We start from the raw sequence: 22,207 nt of genomic DNA on the forward strand, positions 1-22,207 counted from the left end.
TTAAGCATGTTACAATTCGTTTCTTTATATATATGCCTTAGAATCATCAATTTCTAATGTTCTATTCATCATAAACAGAGTCACAAGGTATATTTATCTAGCTTAATAATATCCCATGCTCTATTAAGTCTCTATTTTCCATCAACACATACATGTATTTCATATCCAGATTTTACGTTTCACCAATAGTTCAGAAATTATCCAGATCTCTCATAACATTATTAACCTACAATTGATTTACCACTTAAAGTATACCTTAAAAGTCCTCAATTTCTAAAATTATGTTCATCATACATATTCCAGGTTACACAATTAATAGTTCTTAATCGTCATTTATCTCCAAATAAATCAGAATCGTTTTACTATTATAATCATCAATTATTCCTTTTTCCTAATTTTATAATACCATCTATGGAACCCAGTTAAACTATTTTGTCTCTCATTTGGATTTTTCCCCATCATCATAATTTGCCATTGAAGCCAAGCAATGTGGAACAGGCATGTCTCTGCTTTTAGTGCTCAGGTGGAAAGTTACAGTTTAGTTTTGGTGCCAGAGTCTTGAATAGAAGTCATTACTTGTGGTGTGTTTGTAGACCACAGTATATTTGCTAGTTTATATCTTGCCTACTAAATTGGCAAAATGTTTATTTTTGCTGGTAAACATAGTGGGGATTAGTCCCTAGAGGTTCTTTTCATAGCAAAACGGTGTTTGCTGTATATGTTAAACAACTCTGTTTTTATATGTCAGCCATGCATTACAAAGGATATGAAAATGTGTGCTAGTAAACACATTTCCTTTCTCAGGTATGATGGCTGCCAGTTTGGATTTTGGATAAATTATACTGGCAAGAGAAATGGTTTTTGGCATCAAGGCCAGAGATGCTTCCTATTTAAAACCCCTTTTGGTTGGGAACTTGTTGTGTGTCCATAAAGCAAGTCTACTTTGGGCATAATGTACCTAGAGGGTATGTTGTGAGATTAAACCAGCAATGAGGAAAGTTTGGCCCCCTTGGTCTTTTAGCCTACAAAGCCTACAACTCTCATCAATGCTAGCCAGAGTGGCCAAGAGTAAGAGACTGATCCCTGGAGTAAACATTGTGTGTTTCTTGGAAAAAGTTAAATTGCAATTTTTTAAATCTGATTTATTTATTAAAGTATTTATTTCTGTGCCACCCTTTAGTCACACTCTCTAAGCAGTTTACATTACTATTTCATTCACTTCTAAAACAAAGATCATGCATTTGAGAGGAACATTCTGATCCATACCACTAGAGATTACATCTGTAAACTACTACTTTTGAGCTGACTCTGCTTCCCCCATTTTTGATTTTGCTTTATACAAGGAAACTCGACTTGTGTATCTGTCCATGAATTTGGGGACTTTTATGTTTCTTCTGGGAGGCAGTGGAAGACAAGGGGGGCTGGCGTGCTCTGGTCCATGGGGTCACGAAGAGTTGGACACAACTAAACGACTAAACAACAACAACATGTTTCTTCTGCAGCACTTCCAGCTTTGTAATAATGCCCAGGTGGTTGAATATCACTGCATAGTTGAACGCTAGTCTCTGTTTCAGATATAATAGCAGTCTAATAAAGGTGTCACTCATCCTTGCCTTTGGAATATGTGCAAGAACCACATCACTTTTTTTTTTTACTACAGAAAGTATTTCAGATATCCTGGTCTAAGGCTACATTGAATTGACTGTGGAAATGAATTGTGGTCAGTGCTGCAAGTGTCATGACCAATATGATATGTCACAACAGTGTATGTGTTACAATAACATTTATCAGATAGTGCTCTGACTTCTGCATTCTGCTCCAGCTGCAATGCCAAGCATTCTTCAAAGGCAACACTTTATGCAGCATGTTATTGTCGGTCCAGGTAACTAGGACATTTATCCTTTTGGGCAGATCTGTCTTTTCCAGAAAACATCACGACTTGAAGCTTGGGAAAGGCATTCTTAGCCATAGCCACCTCATGGCCATCCAGGTGTACCTATAAGCAACATACTTAGTCTTTCAGAGAATTATATCCAGAACTGTAAGATTTCTGCTCCCAGGTCAAACCATCTGCAGTACAATTCTGCCAAATTCCCCACCCTAACTGATGGTTTCCAATGCTGCTGAGGGCACAGTGATGGTATCATGGTGCTGAGAGGTCCCACAGAAAAGAGATTCATCCCCCTGGTGTTCTCCAGTTTTCAGCATGGTTGATGGTATACATCAGTGGTTCTTAACCTGGGCGATAATGCCCCCCAGGGGGCGATTTCATTTTTCAGGGGGGCGGTAGAATGAAAAGGGGCGGCGTGGGGGCGCCGGAGCAGAAGGGGGCGGTAGGGGGGCGCTGGAGCAAGCCAAACCTGTGAAGATGGCTGCAGCCTTTTTACAATGTGCATGAATATATATTTTCCTCCTATCTTAATTTAGTTTCAGAGTTTTTGTCTTGAAATTTTTAGTTCCTGTATTGTGGTTTGTTTTTATGCCCTTTTTATATTTCTTTTTGAGTCTTAAAATTCACTTGCAACTAAATCATTAAATGTTACTTTTGGGGGGCATTTCATTTTCTTGGAATTGAATTTTGTTTTCAGGGGTCATTGGATTTAAGGGTCTTAAATAAACAAACAAACAAACAAACAAACAAACAAACAAACAAACAAACAAACAAACAAACAAGATATAATAAGAAATAAGAGGGGGGCGATGATAACTTCCTCAATGGCTCAAGGGGGCGTTTCTTTCAAAAAGGTTAAGAACCACTGGTATACATAAAGTTCTGTGTGCATTGAATTGATGTGGAACATCACAACAGCATCACAAGCACAGGCCATTTGTACTTGTTTATTCATTCATTTAAAATAATCATACCCTACCTTTCTCCTCAAGAGGAAACAGGCAGTTTACAATATTTAAAACAAATAATATAAAAACTGTAAGTGGAGGGGGAAGCAAACAATAAGAGAAAACAGGAGCTCAATTCTCAGGCAAACAGTCCAAATGAAAAAAGCCTGGCTGCCTACAAAATGACAGCAAAGAGAGGACCAGCCTGGCCTCCCATGGGAGAGAGCTTGGGAACAGCAACAGAGAAGACCCATGAGGGTGACAGGCAGAAAGGAAGGCTCATAAAGAGAAATGCAATCTTTCAGGTAGTATGGCCCCAAGTCATCTAGGCCTTTATCAAGTCAGGAACAATTCAAACTGGGTACAGTTTTGAATTGTACCCAGAATGGACCCTCAGCCAAATGTTTAGTATTTCACACAGTTGAAAATTAGATAAGAAATTGAATTACTTAACTGATAAAATGAACTTAATAAAGCTTTTGTGCTTTCGCTGGATTATAGACCATAGTCTTTGTCTTGATGCACCTTGGCTACAGTTTCCACCTCAAGTCTCTTGGCAGCAGCACCTTGAGGTGCTAAATATGTCATTTAATACAATTCTAGATACACCGGAGTCTGATTTATCACAATAGGATCCTGGAGAATAATTTCTTAGAAGCATCTACTGGGTTGCTACAGGGAGATATTGTTGAAGAAAAGGGATCTGGTTCAACAGCAATATTCCTACATCCTGAAGACACTCTTTATTAGATTGTGGTTGGAATTCTCGTGGCATAAAACTACACTGCACAAGCTGTGAGATAAGTGTTTAATTTAATTATAGTAAAAACTTCCTGTCCCCCTTTATGTTCCAAGGTTGCCTAAGGATTTTTTTGCCTTTGGAAGCCTTGGGATAGGGGGGCGGGGTGGGGAGGAGCTGTTAATACTGGAAAATCGCTGCCAGTAGTCCTGCCACCACATTGGGGCTGCCAGTGGTGATCAATTTTCTAATATTGAAGGCTTCCCTCTATGTCCTGAGATATGTCCAAAGGCTTCCCAGGGACAAAGAGACTCTCTAGGAACCCTTGAAACCTGAAGTGGAGAAATGGCAAGTTTATTTATTTATTTATTTAAGTGAAATATTTTCCTTGCTAGATAAGGATGTTATCTGGGTTGCATGGTGTAAATTTATGCCAACAGGATTTCAGCTAATGACCCCTCTCTTTATGTTGAATCTAACTGCAGCTAATTCATGTATGCAGGTGCTCATACATTTATATTGTTGAACTTCATAATGTGCATGGAGGATTGCTTCTTTATAGTGGCCCAGTTCATATGCCACAATCCTAGTTTTATAAGAATGGCTTTGCATGAACCTTGAGCTCATGGACTTTCCAGTAACTAATTATGTGTGACAGAAAGAGGCAGAAAGCTTCTCGTGTGGAGCTAATCATAGTTCCCCATTACGTCTGAAGGTGAAATGGTTTGTTCTAACTTGTCAGTTAAAACAGTTCTAACTTTCATAGAATTATAGAATAGTGAAATTGGAAGGGGCTTATAAGGCCATCAAGTCCCATCCCCTGCTCGATGCAGGAATACAAATCAAAGGATATCTGTGAGGTGGTTGTCTAAGTTTCTCTTGAATGCCTCCAGTGTTGGAGCACTCACCACCTCCTGAGGTAATTGGTTCCACTGTCTTACTCGATCTAACAGTTAGGAAGTTTTTCCTGGTATTCAACTGAAATCTGGCTCCTGTGACTTGAGACCATTGTTGCATGTCCTGCGCTCTGGAAGGATCCAAGAACAGATCCTGCCCCTCCTCTGTATGACAGCCTTTCAAGTATTTGAAAAGTGTTATCATATCACCCCTCTGTCTTCTTTTCTCAAGGCTAAACATGCAAGGCTAAACTTAATTGCTTAATTTTTAAAAAAAGCATTCTAACTATGAGGAAAGGCTGAACGAACTCGGCATGTTTAGGCATGAGAAGAATGAAGGGAAATATTATAGCGCTCTTCAAAGACTTGGAAAACAGAACACTTTGAAAGGTTGTCTTATAGGGGAGGGGCAGGAACTGTTTCAGTCATCCCAAAGTGCTGGGCACGTAATAATGAGTTCAGGTTATAGGAAGCTGGATTTCAACTGAATGCTGGGAAAAACTGCCTGACTTTTAGAGCAGTATGACAATGGAACATATTACCTTGGGAGGCAGTGAGTGCTCCAGCCCCGGAGATGCTCAAGAGAAAGTAAGATAGCCGTCTGTCAGATATACCTTGATTTGGACTCCCACATTGAGCAGGGGGTTGGATACGGAGGCCTTAGAATAACTCCATTATTCTATGATTCTATAAAGCGTCTTGATAGTTTCAAGATTAAAAAGTTATTATTTAGCATAAGCCATTGTGAACTGCAGCCTACTTCTTCACATGCATCTGAGGTCAGTCCACAAAACGTTATGCCAGATGAAACTCAGTGGTCTTAAAGGTGCCACAGGACACTTTGTTGTTTCTGCTGTAACAAACTAACAGGGATACCTCCTTGAAAAAAACATTAAAGCCTAGTTATATAGGCTCATATTTATAATGACAAATCCTGGTTTCTCAGTAGGTCTGAAGAGACACATTCTGCTTTATGGGGAAAGTGTGGAGCTCTACCATTGATCACTTTCTTAATCTATGTGATAACACACTGCTTCTTTCATTTTAAGGGTATGATTGGGAATTACAGTGTTTGAGGCACACTTAAAGAGAAAGTAATGTTTTTCAAACATAACATTTCTGATATTGGTGCAGATGCCAAGGATAAAGAAAGAGAGAGAGAGCAAAACAATTAGAAACTAAATAGTGTGAAACTGATCTCTGATTTATGCTTGCAACTTCATGAAGTTCAGTGTTGGATTGTTCCTTCTTAAAATGGAGTTGCTGCCAAAGAAAATACTTTGAAGATGTGTCAGTTTAATACTTAAGTGCACCTGAGGTGAGTCAGCTGTGCACCTCCTCCAATTTTTCCCCCAGTGTTTTAGAAACTGAATTTTAACAAGTGCTTGGTTTGTAAAAGTCATATTTTATTTTAAGAAAATGAATATTTCACTTCTAACCACAGTTCCAAAGGTCTTATACAAGTCTGACAAAGCAAACAGTGTTGGTTTGTTGAATAGTTAACTTTAAGGAAGTGTACGTTTTAAAGGACTGGTGTTTTCATGAACAACCCACAATGCCTCTATTATTTTCTTAGGTGAAGCTGCTCTAAGAGGAGAGTCCAGGATGCAGTCACTCCCTGTATCCGCTGCTGTAACCAACCATAGGACGGGGCCACCGCCTATCAGTCCTTGCAAGAGGAAGTTCAGCATGGACCAAGGAGATGATGACCTAGACTGTGAAAATGAACATGTCTCAAAAATTAGTCGCGTGTTCAGTCCCCCTCTGTAAGTTCTACTCCTTTTCCTTTTATATTTTTTCCTGTTGCTTTTCACTAATGTAATCTATGCCTATGGTGTTTAATAAAGCATTTAGTATATTGGCTTTAAAAAAATTAAAACGGTTTTGGGGTGTTGTAAAATGACAGTCTGATAATATGTCATAGATATGTAATGCAGCATGAAGCAAAAAAGTTACAGTCTAGAGCTGTCACCAAAATGGTGATTTCATGTTGAATTGTTTTCCCACTGTCTAATGTTATGACGGGCTGGGTGTTTCTCTGCTGCTCAGGGATATTGGGCAAGGAATGCTCAGTGTCAAGATGATGTTTCATCATAAGGTATTGCAACAAGCAATGGAGTTGGAGAATAAGAACATAGTTTACAGCAACTGCCCCATAACTTTTGGTAACATTAGTTCAAGTAATGCCTGAAAAGTTTATCTTCATGTTCTAATTACACTGTTAGAGCCAATTTATTTCTAACTGTATCTGTTTCATCAAAAGTTTTGATCAGCTTGATATGAAATTGAACACAAGCATAAATCCTGTTAACAACATTGAACTTTTTCCTTTTGCAGCTTTAGCTCTACTTGTTTCTGGTAAAAAAGATAAATCCTTAAGTATGTTTAAAAATACTGTTCTTATTTGCTGTGACCTACCCCGTCAGTAGTCTTCTATGAGTTAAGCCTCCCTACCCTGAGGGGGGGGGGGAAGAGACATTTGTTTGGTGTTTTTTTTTTTTAGGAATTTTTTTGGAACAGCTGTACCAACAGCTGGTTAGGCTACAGTTGTTGCTAAACACTAGTAATATGCTTCTGTTTTCACATGCCAATAGGGGATTGTACTGTGCAGGTACAATACGGGTTTTGCTGGTAAAGAGTTTCCATCCACTTTGTGTTCTCATTCCCAGGAATGCAGTTCTTGTTGCCATGAAGTAGAAGCTGAGAGAATTCCTTTCATTCCTGCCTAGAGGAAGTGATTGGAGTGTTTCACTCAGAGCCAAGAAGCCCTCCACATTCCATGAATTCCACTCAGCTTTGGGTTGTTGTGTTCAGTCATAAGATGTGAAGAGAGGTATTTTATCCTTGGATAAATTAGAGGAGTGTGAGTCAGAAGTCTGCAGACCTGGAATTTGTTACAAATAAGAGCTCTGGTACCAGAGTAATACAGACTCACAAACAGTATCTTCTTTCCCTTTTCAACAAGAAGTTGTGGCTCCCTATTAACTGTTTAAAGTCATTCTGAAGTGAGATTTGTGACCCTTGGAAGAAAAACATAATTGTGTTTTTCTGTTTCAACAGCCATGTACCATGTAGGAAAAATTATGGCCTGTTTAAATAATTACATCACTTGGGGAACAATGAGAACATGAGATTTCCAAATTCACCAAATAATGGAAAAAATACATTTATTAATTATGAGAAGTATTCCATTTAATTCAGACAATTGAGATTTAAAGTACTATAGACATGTGAGACCTTCAAATTTCCTTCTGAGAAGCAATAAAATATTTTTCTTTTTCTCAGAAAAAAGCTGGAAAAAAGAAAAGAAAGTCCCAATACCTTAATTTTACGATAGATTCATAAATCTTTTCAGCAGCTGCCCCCAGACTATGGAATGCCCTCCCGACTGAGATTCGTCTGGTGCCGACACTGATGACATTTTGGCGCCAGGTCAAAACCTTCCTGTTCCAGAAGGCTTTTAACTGAAATAATATTAGCTGTGGGTCCGATGGCAATTTTATATATATTTTAATTGTATTTTAATTGCTACATAATTTTATTGTATTTTAAATGCTGTAAGCCGCCCAGAGACCTTTGGGTAGTGTGGGCGGCATATAAATTAAATAAATAAATAAATAAATAAATAAATTGAATTCTGCAAGCTAGGCAATATATACAGTGCACATTGAAATATTTTCATGTAAGCATAATATGAGAAGCAGAAAATGGAAAGAGAGGATTCATTGCTCCATTGCTGTGAATGATTGCTTTGATCTCTTTCAGATAACATGTAGAAATACTGTGAAGTATAGGAAAGACTTTTATAGTGAATAGCAATTAGGAAATGCTAGAGATGTGAGAAATAAGATACCATACCAGAAAACTGTATTCAAAAGTATTATGTTTGGCAGCTTCCTCATGGTGTAAATGTCTATGTCCTTTGTTTTACTAAGAGATGTCAACATAAATTTATTGGTAAGGAGTAGGGAAGAACCCATCTACCAGCTGTCACTTTGATTTTGCATCCTTTTAAAGATGCACCTGGTTTATTTTCGATTGGCTTTTGTTTTCAGTGGAAAATGCGTAGATATGGCTCTGCAAGTATAACACTAATGAAGTCTTGTACCTTTAGACAGAGGTCTCAGGGCTGACCTATGTTGTGTGGGTTTCTTGTTTGTCAGGCTGGAGATATTTTCTCATTTTCACAGTTCAGCTGAAAACAAAGGCCTCCTTATCCTTGCAGGGAGCTCATAAGAGCTGACATCAGCCTTTTCCCAGCAGGCATTATTTTTGCCTTAAGAGTCCTTGCTTGCCGAGAGCCCAGAATGCTTGATAATTTCTCATTCTTTGCCAAGTTAACAAATAAAATGAGCAAATCCAAAAAGTATCATAGAACTAAGAAAGTAGGAGAAAAGTACCAACTCTGCTTATATTTTTTAAAAAACTTAAGAGTATGTAAATATACTCTACATCTGTGGCACTACATCTGTGGAAGCTGCTATAGTGATCTCATGAGGTTTTAGTTATGCAGCTGGTCACACATTCTCAGATCACTGGAGTACCTTCTGCAGTTAAATAAAGGTTGAACATGATACTGGAGTCCTTGGCACTTATGTCTTCAGATACAATTTGTAGTTGTGTGTTGTTATGCAAAGATCTAATGCAAGTTTGGATGTGGGTGGGTGAGAGTATGATGAGTATAAAATAGTTGTTTAGTAAAGCAGTGGAGCGTGGTGGCGCTGCAGGTTAAACCGCAGAAGCCTCTGTGCTGCAAGGTTGGAAGACCAGCAGTTGTAAGATCGAATCCATGCGATGGTGTGAGCTCCCGTCACTTGTCCCAGCTTCCGCCAACCTAGCAGTTCGAAAGCATGCAAATGCAAGTAGATAAGTAGGTACCACCACGGTGGGAAGGTAACAGTGTTCCATGTCTAGTCACGCTGGCCACATGACCACGGAAACTCTCTAAGGACAAATGCTGGCTCTACGGCTTGGAGATGGGGATGAGCACAGCATCCTAGAGTCGGACATGACTGGACTAAATGTCAAGGGGAACCTTTACGTTTACCTTACCTAAAGACCCTTATATTAATTGCCCTGCTCATGTCTTGCAAACCAAGAATTGGCTTTCTTTACTGAGTCAATGTATCTTACATTCTTTTCTTATTGCCTACTCTTTTTCTGGGATAGTTAGTGTGGCATACAGGGAAACTGTCTATGGACAAACGCTGGCTCTATGGCTTGGAAACGGGGATGAGCACCACCCCCTAGAGTTGGACATGACTGGACCAAATATCAAGGGGCACCTTTACCTTTAATTTAAGGCACCTTCTCCCCAGTGATGCCCATTTTCCGTACTTAAATTTTTGTCCTGCTTAGTGCATGAACAACTAATCTGCAAATATGGCTGCATGAATTTGGATTTATTATCTTTGGCCTGTTACATGGCGAGTCACTTTGGTTACTACGGGATCATTTTCATCAAATGTACAAAAACAACATAATTCAAACTTTGTATGTATGACTGAGTAGTTTGATGGATGATGGAATGGAAGGATCATGTGTGATGGGCTATGTGGTAGGCTTGGCCTGATATGTATGTAAGTAAGTAAGTAAGTAAAGATTTTGGAATAACTTACTTAGCGATTGTGATAGCTAAGTAAGCTCCTTTCTTCTCAGCTCTTACTGTAGGACCCATCTTGAACAGACACAGACCTGCGTTCCACATTCACAGGGAAAGACAAGGTTTGCTAACCTACCATATTTGCCGGCACACAAGGCGACCAGCCGTATAAGACGACCCCCCCAACAGGAGGAGGAGGAAGAGGGGAAACGGGTGGGTGGCGAGTGAGCGGCATGGCAGTGAGAGAGCGAGGAAGAGCGGAAGAGGGTGAGTGGGCGGCGGCAGGAGGAGAAGGAGGAAAAGGAAAAGGGAAACGGGCGGGTGGTGGGGGAGTGAGCCCAAGCCAGACCACCTTTTTGCAGAGGCCACTCTTTTATTCGCCCCCGCGCGCGCTCCTCTGGCGGGCGAGCCCCGGGACTCTCAGCTGGGCTCCCCTACCCCCCCGGAGGAAGCCTCTCCCGGGGGGATTGGTCGGCCACACAGCTGCTTCATCACCTCCGCCAGCATCTGGTTGCAGAGGGCAGAGTAAGGGTTCATCTGGACCAGCTGCTGGTGGGCGAAGGGGCTGCCGAGGTGGGCCGCTTGCTCAAAGTCCCTCCTGGCCTCCTCCTCCCGACCTCTCAGCCACTGGATCAAGCCGCGCTGCACGAACCCTTGGCGGGCCACCGGGCCGCTCTCCTGGCAGTCGCTTTCCCGGGAGATGGGGGAGGTCCAGCACTGCTGTGGGGGTGTAGCTCCGGGACCTGGGCGGAGCTGGCTCAGCGGCAGCTGGCTCAGCGGCGCGCGGCGGCGGGCAGCTCAGGCATGGCAGGCTGTGCTTCCCTCCCTCCATCCAGACCGACTGCCTGCCTGCCTGCCCGCCTGCCTTCCTCCCTGGCCAGCGTGGCCCCGCGTCATTCAGTGCACCCGGCATACAAGATGACCCCCCCCACTTGGAGGTATGTTTTTTGGGCCCAAAAAGTCATCTTGTACGCCGGCAAATACGGTATTGTGCACATTGTTAGCTTCCATTATCCTGCTGAGCAGCTGAGAACTTGGGTGCATCCCCAATTATGTTGGGGGAAAGACTCTGCAATCATGTCAGTGATGCAGATCTTCCCTATATAGAACAATGCTATCTTCTTCCAGGAGAATGGTATGCTAGGGAGCTTGCAGTGTTCCCCATCCTCAGGAGTGGCCCTTGAGGCAGGAAGGGGAAGAGACAGCACTGACTAATTGCATCTGATGCCAGGATGTGTAAGTTGTACACAATGAGCTAATATATGGAGAAGAAGAGTTCAAGCTTATTTCTCAAATATGGGTCTCAAGAAGCAATACTGTCTTTTCATTGGCAACCACAGACAAGAGGTTTTGCATTCCTCCCCCCCCCTCCAATCTATCTTGTAGTTTTCTGGTTTGAGCATCTGAGGCTGAAACTAAAATTAGTATAGTGGAGGCTGCAGCTGCTCAGTTGCCCCAAAAACGCTTCTCCAACAGCTATAGCCACAGACAGTGATCCTGTGTCAGAAAGGAATGGATGGTGCCAGCTAGGATATTCATATAAACCGCTTTGTTGGATTCCTTGTGTAGTTCTACTAACTACTCTCAGTGTCACTTTGCAACATCACTTCATTTGTAGTCTCAGTCTGCTGAGGCAGGCAAAGACTTTGTCAGATAGGATAAAATCAGACATGAGGATGACCAGCTTATCGCATGGGGATGTTGTTGTGCATGTTAAAAAGCGTGTGAAAGTGTTGCAGTGCAGATGACTCGGGCTGGTTAGTTTTGTTAGCTTTGCCTAGTGGTGGCTGTTTTATCCTTATATATCGAGTCATTCTGGTAAAGTGAAGATAATAGGTTTTCTTTTTGCTCTGTGCATTTCTGCAGCATTTTGTCAACAATTCCTTGTTTTTGTTTTTTCTTTACAGGTGGTTATTCTGTCTATTCTTATTACCTTTTGCTATATACTGGTCAGATTGACAACAGTGGTGTCTATATTGGTATAGAAATTATATATATTTCATGTTGTCATTTGTTCCTATGTTTTAGGAGATAAGTCAGTATTTTAAATAAAACTTTGGAAAAAATGGTTTCTAAAAAAAATATTTGGTAGTAACATACCTTGGGAAAAGAAGTGACTTAGAATGTGCCCGTGTAATACATTATCCAGGATTATTCATGTGTGTTCTTTTTGCACATTCTGCTTCAAAGCAATATATGCATGTTATTGAACATGTAGTTATTGACTATGCATTAATTTACACACAAACACCATTTTAGCCAAATACATGTAATGTATGTGCATACTGTATGTTCACACAGTGTGTCATATGTGCACACAATATTAGAGGCTGCTTTAAAAATATATCCCACTTTTAAAATAATATGGTGATTGCACATGATTAATTTTTTGCATCTGTAAGTAACTGAAAACCATGACAAGGATCTTTGCGAAGAAATTGGGTCTTTTGAGTAAGCATGAGGGTGTCAGGGTTGTGGCCCAGAAGGTCTCAGGCAAGGCAAGAGTGCAGAAAGCAGAGCACAGTCATGGAGGGCTTTGAAGGTGATCATGAGAAGTTTGTACAGTGGTGCCTTGACTTGTGAACTTAATTGGTTCCGGAACTCCGGTCGTAACTCGAAATGGTGGTAAGTCGAAGCACCATTTTCCATAGGAACGCATTGAAATGCAATTAATCCGTTCCGTCCGAAGGAAAAAAGCACCCAAGAAAACGACAAAAAACCACTGCAAGACCCATCGGAAACGCAATTAATCCGTTCCTGCCAAAGGTGGAAAAAAATGAAAAGCAAACTGTGCCAAGACCCTTTGGAAATGCAAAAAAGCAAAGCAAAAAGCAAACAAACCCCACAAGACCCATCAGAAATAGGGGAAAAAAACACCAAAAAGCAAACAAACCCTGCAAGACCTATCACAGCATAGAACATGGACTCTTCCAACAGGCCTTGATTCAGATCCTTTTTTTGTGAAAAATCTCATCTGAGTGATCTTGTTCTAGTTAAAATCCTGACCTCACAAGAGGTCTGATTTGGGAAGAGGAGGGAAGAGCCTTCTTTCAAACTTGGCTTGGCTGTTCCCTTTTGCCTCACCCTACCCCTACAAGAAAGACCTGGGACAGGAATATTTGGCTTGTTGGGGTGGAAGGCACCAGGAACTGTTTTCACAACTCGCCTTAGAACTACTTTTGATGTACCTGAGTATGTACCGTACTCTTTAGTGGGCACATTTGCCCCTCTGGAGAGAGCTTTTTCCGTCTTGCACCTCAAGCTGCTTGGAGCCAGTCACAGAACAGGGTTGCTGTAAGGAAAAGGGTACTTTTTGTTGACTCAAGATATGTGATCCAAGTGAGAGGAGAGTCTTTTACTGGGCTTCCTGATGTTTCTTTCTTGTGGTGATTTTGCTTGGTTTTCTTCTGTTCTGCTTTTAGTTTGATGTTTTTCTTAGCTCTGTCACTATGAATTCTTGTGTGAATTACTGTGTGTAGAAGGCTTAATATTGTTAACTGGTTTACTAGAATATTTCATCCTTATTTAAACTTCTGTTATGTTTTTAATGAACTGTGAATTGCTCAGTTGTTTACCTTATACAGTAGGAGCGCCATATCTGTGGGATCAGTACCTGCTATTTCATTTTTCTGCTGCCCTAAATAAATAAATAAACTCTCTCTCTCTCTCTCTCTCTCTCTCTCTCTCTCTCTCTCTCTCACACACACACACACACACACACACACACACACACACACACACACACACACACACACACACACACACACACACACACACACACACACACACACACACACACACTTTCCCAAGGTATATTACCAGAACTGTCCACTAGCCGAAACTGATGTAAAGCATTATTATCCTTACTTAACCACACTATGTACTAGGGATGGGGGGTGGGGAGAAAGAGGCATATAAATAAGTAGGCTTTAGTTCTGCTCAGGTATTGGAAAATCCCATTCTGTCAACATGTGTAGAGGGGAATACGTATCCCTGCCCTCTCTGTCCTTACTTTCAACATACACTTACAGTCAGTTCTGAAGAAAGAGAGGCTTCTGTTCATGAGAAAGCAAGAATCTGGACAATTGGTGCTTATTCACCTGGGGTGGAGAGAAATAACCACTGGCAGACAGGCCTGCTCCTTAGCACATGTTCAACATTGTGTTCATTAAATGAGTATTTAAATATTAGCTTAATTGTATTTCAGTAATAATGTTCTGTTTTATCTATATTTGGGTGGGGGTTTTTATTCTACCTGTTCTGATTTATTAAATGCTTTGACCATGGGTGTGTGTGTCAGGAAAAAGAATTTTAAAAACACAGTTGCAACAGTGGATATAATTAGTCATATCTCAAAAATGGCTACTGTAGTATTTGAAACAGAGTATGAAAGGACAGGATGGAACAGCTTTCTTTTGGACACTTTTTGGTTTTCTGCTATGTGGGACAGAATGCTAGATAATAATTTCTTCCTTATGTTATTATGCAAAGTGTGACTTAAAAAAAATAAAGGTGGCCAAATACATGAGGACAAGTGTGTGCATCCAGTTACTGTATACTGTTATATATAAAACTGTGCATTTAGCTCCTATCATATACAGTACGTAGATACTGACAAGCAACAAGCAAAATGCACATATGAACACTCTTAAGTTCTGACATATATGTCAAACAGCTTCCCTCCATCAGCAGTAAAGATGAAATGTACGGTATTTTGGATCTGGGTAAATTACACTGATGACAGGATGTCTAGGACATAAATATATATTGTGCTAATTATGTGATTTAGGTATCTGGCTGTGGAGCCAGTGGTTGGGAGTTCTATTTATGACTGTGACTCCTGGGAGAAGATCCAGCCTGTGTGGCTTTGGGAAGGCTGCACAGTCCCAGGATGCCCCCAGAAGAAGGGAATGGTAGACTACTTCGGAATACCTTGAAACCCCTGGAAAGTATCGCTATGAGTAAAAGTTGACTTGAAGGCATACAGTTATTATTTTAATTAAGTTAGTCCAGTTATGTGCATGTTAATTGCATAGCGGCGTAATCAACTTCTAAAACTATACTCTGCACTTTGTGCTTGTGAAGAAGATATTTTATGGAACAAAAGTTTTAAACTTGCTACTTTTTGTTCAACCATTTTCCCAGATGTTTCCTGCAGTTTGACAGATGTACCGTTTACTAGAAAGTTGTGCTCTTGAGAGTTAGCATGTTATGGACACAGTTGCTATAGACAATGACTGTAAAAGCAGGATTTGGAATAAAATCTTATGTTTATTTTTTGTTGAATAAGATTATTTTCCTCTAGACTAAAAATGATGTCTTTGAGAATGTCCTTTCATTTTCTCTTATACTGTAATCTGCTACAATCTCCCTTCCCCTCATACTGGCAGTAATTCGTTCTAAAGCTGCCAAATGTTAACACTCACTCAGAAGCAAATTTCTCTAGTGCTAAAAGGTTGCACAAGTATTTTTGGCTCTTTTCTTGAATTTTAAAGCCAATTAAAGTACTTGGAGTCAGTATTTGATGATGATTAAACTTTTTATCATTGCCGTACCTTCTGTTATCGCGTCTGAAATTAGGTATGGAGAGGTGATAGGCCCACAGACCTGCTATATAGCATTAAAAATGAGGTCATTTAAAGATAACACTATCTTAAAATTATTTTAAGTACAGCATGTCTTCATGGTTTCATCTCACATTGGAGGTGAATTAGCATTCAGCAAAATAGCACCATTCAGGTGCTATTTTGTTTCCTTTTTATTTAAGGGGCTAAATCTGCAGGACCAGAATGACAGCTAGTTCGTCTGCTTTTATCTCCCTTATAGGCTATGGTGCCCCACAAAAAAGGACTCTAGAGGCTCTCCTAGCCCTCAGAAGCAGACTTTTGGGTGCATTTGGGGCTACTGTGGAGAAGAACGTTTATTACTTTCCTGATCATCAGCAGATTTTCCCTTATCAATTTTAAGTTAAGGAAGTCGGCCCCTCTCCACTTCTGATTTTCGTTACCTATTCTCATTTTATGTTCTTATTATTAAAATTCTATTTATCTTTTTAGGCCTGTATTCCAAAAGGGGCCATATGCAACGTCTTTTGTCTTGCTTCAGCCTTCTGTAGAAAAAGGAAAGCTGTGCTCTAGTGGTTGGTTGGTTGTCCCTTGCACTGGATAAAAGGAGGTTTTATGCAGCTCAAACAAAAATGTAATTTGGGTGCAAAAATCCTTGTGCATGCAGAAATAAAGTACATAGGGCTCTTGGTATCCCAGTCAATATTATTAATGATGAATAATTATTAAAATAATGTTTTTCAGGATATGAAATGAAAACATAGCCTTTCTTAGGAGAACAACTTTATAATTAAGATGTGTAAGCATTAAGGATGTGTGTGATGCTTTTGTATATGGTAGTGGCACTTATTGTTTCATTGGGGGTGGGGAATCAAATTACAAATCAAGATGTTTGGTTTATTACTTTATGAACCTGCCCAGTTAAAAAGCCCTCCTCTGTGTTGACTGATAATGCTTAGATTTTTCACTGTGTTCCCTGGTGTACAATGTATTGTTTAAAGTTTACACATTACTAGTACATCTTATTTGTTTATTTGCTCATTAAAACAGTTGTATATACCAACAATTACACCACTTTTTTAGTTCAAAAATAATATGCAAAGCTGTATGACATTGCTACTATGAAAATACTGTGTGCATCATCATACACAGGCTGAAATTCTGTTGCATGTGTAGTGGTAATGACATCAGCAGTGGCAGATCACAGCTGATTAGAGATATGTTGCTACTAATTAAAGATAATTTGGGGATGCATGTAACTGGTACACAAAACACCCTGAAATCCCCAAAGGAAGCCTTTTTTGTTTGCCACTGCTGATGACATCATCACTGTTGGCACACACAGAGCTACACAACAGGATCTCAACCCATGTGTGTTAATGCCTCACTGGTGACTATTGTTAGGAGGAATGGCTTTTTTTAAAAATAACAAGCACAATGATAATGTGCATGTAGAAGTAATAATAGAGTAAACTCATGAATAGGAATAGGATTTTTAATTTTCTGGACTACAGGTACCATAATAGTCCTTGCAGACACCTTACAGGCATATTAATGTGATATATCTGAGAGAAAGGTCTACATTAGAAAGCTTTGAGCCTTAGCTAGATCTGGCTCCACCCAACCTTCCTGTTTTTGCCCCTGTACTGACTGGGAAGGAAGCTTCAGCAGAACCTGGCCCAGGTAAGCCTCAAAGCCTTCTAATTGATCCCTTTCTCACAGGTGCATCACACTGCGGTGTTTGTAAAGTTCCCTGGAACTACTATAAGTCTCTATTCTGGGAGGTGGGACTCCCAAAATAGAGACGTACGATATTTGTAGTCCAGAAAATCCAAAAACCACATCCTTACTCATAAGGGTGGGGTCTGCATAATTATTCCCTATTCGAAGGTCTAGCTGAGATAAGATGACACCACTTAAGTGAGATTCAAATCTAAAGCATTGAGCTTCATAGCTCATATTTATTCATTCATTTGGTTTCTGTGATGCCTTTCTCCCAAAACTGGGTTCAGGGCAGCTGATAACATGATTAAAAGGTAAAGGTTCCCCTTGACAATTTTTGTCCAGTCGTGTTCGACTCTAGGGGGCGGTGCTCATCCCCATTTCCAAGCCATAGAGCCAGCGTTTTTGTCCGAAGACAATCTTCCGTGGTCACTTGGGCCAGTGCGACTTAGACATGGAACACTGTTACCTTCCCACCAAGGTGGTCCCTATTTATCTACTCACATTTACATGCTTTCGAACCGCTAGGTCAGCGGGAGCTGAGACAAGCGACGGGCGCTCACTCCATCATGTGGATTCGATCTTACGACTGCTGGTCTTCTGACCCTGCAGCACAGGCTTCTGCGGTTTAACCCGCAGCACCACCACGTCCTTTGATAACATGATTAAGGGAAGTATAAACAAAATCACAATCAATACTAATCTCAAAACTCTCCCACACAAGCGAGCTACAAGTTACAACATCAAAATATTTAAAATATTTAATCATTTTAAAAGTGCCTAAATTAAAAAAATATTAACATTTAAAAGACAGGCATGCCCATTAGAAGCCTACGTTTTCCGTCAGTAGGTTGCCAAAGGCTCGGCCAAAAAGAGGAGTCTTTGCTTGTGGGTAGAAAGAAAACAGAGAGGGGGGGATGTGATACTCCCATTGCATGGGTCACCAGCATGGTATCTCAGTGGGGCAAGTACCTCTGTCGTTGGCTTGTCAGGGGAAAGTTTGAGCGGTCTTTGGGTCCTCCTGGTTTTGCTTCTCCCCCCCCCCCCTTTATTCTACCCACCACCTAATCTGTCTCCTCAGGAAGATTCAAATCACATTCTTCATCCCCTCCCTGGCCCCCCTTTTTTTAAATACAAAAGAGACAGTCTTCCCACAAAACATGAAATCAGTTCAACAGAGAGATTTCCACGAAAACGGTGTTCAGCAAGTCTAGTAGAAATCCATCCTTGTTTTCCAGTGCAGCTTTCGGGAAGGCAGGCTCTTATTTTGACAGGGTTTCTGCCTGCTGATCTTTTAGTGCAGGAGAGTGCTTGCCAAGTTTGTGAGGCCCAAGGCTTTCTTGTGGGAGGACGCAGGGCTGTCTTCATGCTCTTTGGCAATGATTAAAGTGAGGTTAGTACCAAAGAAGAAGAAGAAGAAGAAAATCGAGGGGGGAGGGGAGAAAACAGCTTTCATTTTATTCCCTGATCCTTGCCTTTTTCAAACCAGATCATGCTTTTTGAAACCAGATGGCACAGCCATATTTTCAGCTGTAATTAATTTAAACTCGTAAGTGTTGAACAGAAAAGTGTGAGAGTGGTTCAAGTAGTTCTGCTGGAGAGGCAGCAGTATTTTACTTCAAAAATACGTACAGGATGCATGTTGCTAACTCCTTTCGGTTACCCTTCTTTCCCCTCCCCCTGAAAGATCAGAATGCTAAATGTGGCAGTAGCTAACCTCATACTCTCAGGTTTGATGTACACCAGAGGTGGCTTTTCCCCCTCCCATACAGGCTCAGGTAGCAAGGATGTATTTTTGTTCTCTGACAGCTTGCAACAGCACCCAGTTGTGCATTGTGAAACCTGGGTGATGTCTTATTTTATGTGTGGGTATCCAGGGCAGTGTTTCCTGACCACCAGACCTTAAACCTTACCCTATATTTATTTGCCTGTATGGGAGTTAGCTATGATGTGATTTAGTCAGTGATATTTCTTCCAAGTATGCAGGTGTATAAGCAGGCATTTGCAAACTTGTGTTATTTATTTATTTATTTATTTATTTATTTATTTATTTATTTATTTATTTATTTATTTATTTATTTATTTATTTATTTATTTAGAGGATGTATAAATGGCTTTTTAGAAATGTAATTTACCATAATTATATATTTTATGAGAATATAAGACAGCAATATGTTGGCAGTGTTGGAGGAAAAAAGTTGATATTTAAATCAAGTTTTTCTTGAGGTAAGATTTTTTTTTTTAAATTCCATTTTAATCTTCCTGTACATGGCTCATATACATTGGCAAATGATTCTGATGGTGGTGGTTAGATTCCTTTTCTAGATCATATGATCCATTTGTAGTTTTCTCGAAAGCAGCCCTTTAAAGAAAAGGATTTTCAAGACTTATTTAATTGGTTGAGTAGATAAGCACACTTCCATCAAGAAGGAATTGTAAAGCTGAGGAGCCATCATAGAAAAGACCTTGCCTTTGCTTGGCAATTTGACAAATCTTAGTGATTGTCCTTAAAGAATATACAGTAACATTTTTTTTTAAAAAAAGGAGAAACACAAAACAAAAATATGGAGTGGTACCCTAAGGAGTAGCGGTTATATTTTAATATAAGCTTTCATAGAACATGTCTACTTCATCGGACATAAAAGTTAGAATACAGAAACTACATGGTAAAACATTCATACATTTAAAGGACATTTTAGGTAGAAGCTTCTTTTTATGCTTGTTACTTGGGCAACAGTCTGTTTTGGGAATGGGTGAATAGCTTCGGCTTACACAAAGAACTATTACTGGATGCCCTCTTGTGCAGGCTTGGAAATTGTCCCTACACTTGCACAGTGGGCCACTACATGGGCAGGAGAACAAATAGGATTCTAACCATTGTGAATAAACCCTTCTGATTTCAGTTTTCTGGTCATTTTGTTTTGTAGGATTATTTTATTATTTAGTGGCCTTGGTTCAGTATAACTTACTGATAGCACAGATATAGGACAAGTAGGAGAAACTGAGTCCCTCCCCCTCCCTGCCCCCAGTATTTCTACTCTATCACTGTACTTAATGTGAGCTTCATGCAGAACCACAATTTAAAAATGTATAAGATAGACGGTAAAAACATATAAAAATGGATATATGCTTACAGTACTGAATGTCATTTATCCTTTTCCTTTTTTTAAAACTAGTTCAGAAAGCAGCTGACTTTTCCTGTTGTAGATACAGTGAATTATGTGTGATTAATTATAACCTCAGGAGGCAGGCAACATGTGACATTTCTTCTCAGGCTGGAGTTTTGAATAGCATGTGAGCTCTTGCACTCAATTAAAAACTTCAAAAAAAAAACCCACAAAAAACCAAGAATGAGTATGTAGATTTGGTTATCCATTAATGGTTGTGGATGGCTTCCTTTTCATTATCTAGTGCTTTGTATCTATTTTAGTGGGGAAAGGTACCCCTTCCTCTGCAACCTCAGGCTGAACTACTGGTTAGCTCAGTGGTTTAGGTATTCGGCTGCGGAGCCAGAGGTTGGGAGTTCGAATCTCCACTGAGCCTCCTTGACAAGGGCTGGACTTGATGATCCATAGGGTCCCTTCCAGCTCTTGGGTTCTAAGATGATGATGGTGAAGATAAAAGAGGTACATACTCCCAAGCCCCTGACAACAAATTGTAAGCTCCTGAGATTTGTGGGAAAGGGAACCTATGTTTTCTATTTCCAAGTTGCACAGTCTGTCAAGCAACCATGGATTTCCATGGCTGGTTGGGGATTTAAACCTAGGTGTGCTGAGTCTTAGTACAGTACATCACTTTATCCTATTATACCACACTGACTATAGATACTATAAAATAATGGGAGACCTCATAGTCAGACTGAATACTTGGTTGATATCCTGCTAAGTTAGATTACCAGATACTCAAATAAGGGAGCGGTAGTAGCTATGAGAGGCTTCCAGCTACTCTGATAGTCTCTTGGAAGTCAGATTCTGCCAAGATGATAAGGTCTAACAAATTCCTTAGTCATTATGCTGAACATTTTCCAGAAGGTGAAAGAAGCAACAGAAGGATCGCTATCCTGGCCCTGGCGCCCATCAACAGGAAAAATCAGGTAGAAATTTGGAAATAGTTTCCGTAAGTATCCATGCCATCCTAGGATTCATTATACAGTGGTGCCTCGCACAGCGAGGTTAATCCGTTCCGGATTAACCCTCGCTGTGTGAAAGCATCATTGAACGGGGCAAGAAAACCAATTGGAACACATTAAACAGTGTTTAATGCGTTCCAATTGGGCTGAATACTCACCGTTCAACGATGCTGAACGAGGGCACGAAAATGGCTGCGATCAGCTGTCCGGTGAGTCCAAAATGGCCACCAGAACAGCCGAAATGGCCGGCTGCAGCGTTTTCGCGCGCTTGGTAAGCAAGGGGAGGGCGCGAAAACGCTGCGTGCAGCCATTTCGGCTGTTCCGGCAGCATTTTCACGCCCTCCCCTCGCTTACCAAGGGCGCAAAAACGCTGCGCGCGGCCCTTTCGGCTGTTCTGGCGGCCATTTTGGACCCGCCGACCAGCTGATCGGCGGGTCGCAAAGCGAAGGTCGGTAAGTGAACCGCTTACCGACCTTCGCTCTGTGAATTGTGCCCTATCTAGGTGCCGTTTTGCGATCGCTTTTGCGATCGCAAAAACAGCACTGTTGCGCGGATTCGTCGCTCTATGGAGCGACCGTTCTGCGAAGCACCACTGTACTGAGAAAAGGGAAAGCTGAGAGCAATATAAATGCAATCTGGGCTTACAAGGATCTGATTTTAGGCAGCTTTAGGAAATATTGAGTGAGATCCTATGGTCAAAAACACACAAAGGAAAGG

At 40.6% G+C, this 22,207-nt stretch overlaps 1 protein-coding gene and 1 pseudogene across 8 annotated transcripts in view; one reads left to right on the top strand and one right to left on the bottom strand.

Moving 5' to 3' along the window:
- The window catches only part of VGLL4 (vestigial like family member 4), a 127,556-nt gene that overhangs the window by 81,810 nt on the left and 23,539 nt on the right, over nt 1–22,207 (top strand). For 4 of the 7 annotated variants that reach the window (XM_020802550.3, XM_020802552.3, XM_020802554.3 and 1 more), the window contains one exon: nt 6,050–6,239. The exons of 2 other annotated variants lie outside the window; for them this stretch is intronic. In XM_020802550.3, coding sequence (XP_020658209.3) covers nt 6,050–6,239 — 190 coding nt within the window. Of the gene's footprint in view, nt 1–6,049; nt 6,240–12,991; nt 18,755–22,207 lie in introns of those variants that run through there. One more of the 7 variants, XM_078385417.1, reaches the window with a different exon arrangement.
- Nucleotides 8,419–13,671, bottom strand: LOC144586943 (tetratricopeptide repeat protein 36 pseudogene; annotated as a pseudogene). The gene is made up of 2 exons (XR_013542041.1): nt 13,651–13,671; nt 8,419–10,792 (listed from the first exon to the last, which is right to left on the bottom strand). The product of XR_013542041.1 is annotated as a tetratricopeptide repeat protein 36 pseudogene (transcript).

This window comes from Pogona vitticeps, chromosome 2 (genome assembly GCF_051106095.1).
Source record: "Pogona vitticeps strain Pit_001003342236 chromosome 2, PviZW2.1, whole genome shotgun sequence".
In the NCBI taxonomy this organism is placed as follows: domain Eukaryota; kingdom Metazoa; phylum Chordata; class Lepidosauria; order Squamata; family Agamidae; genus Pogona; species Pogona vitticeps.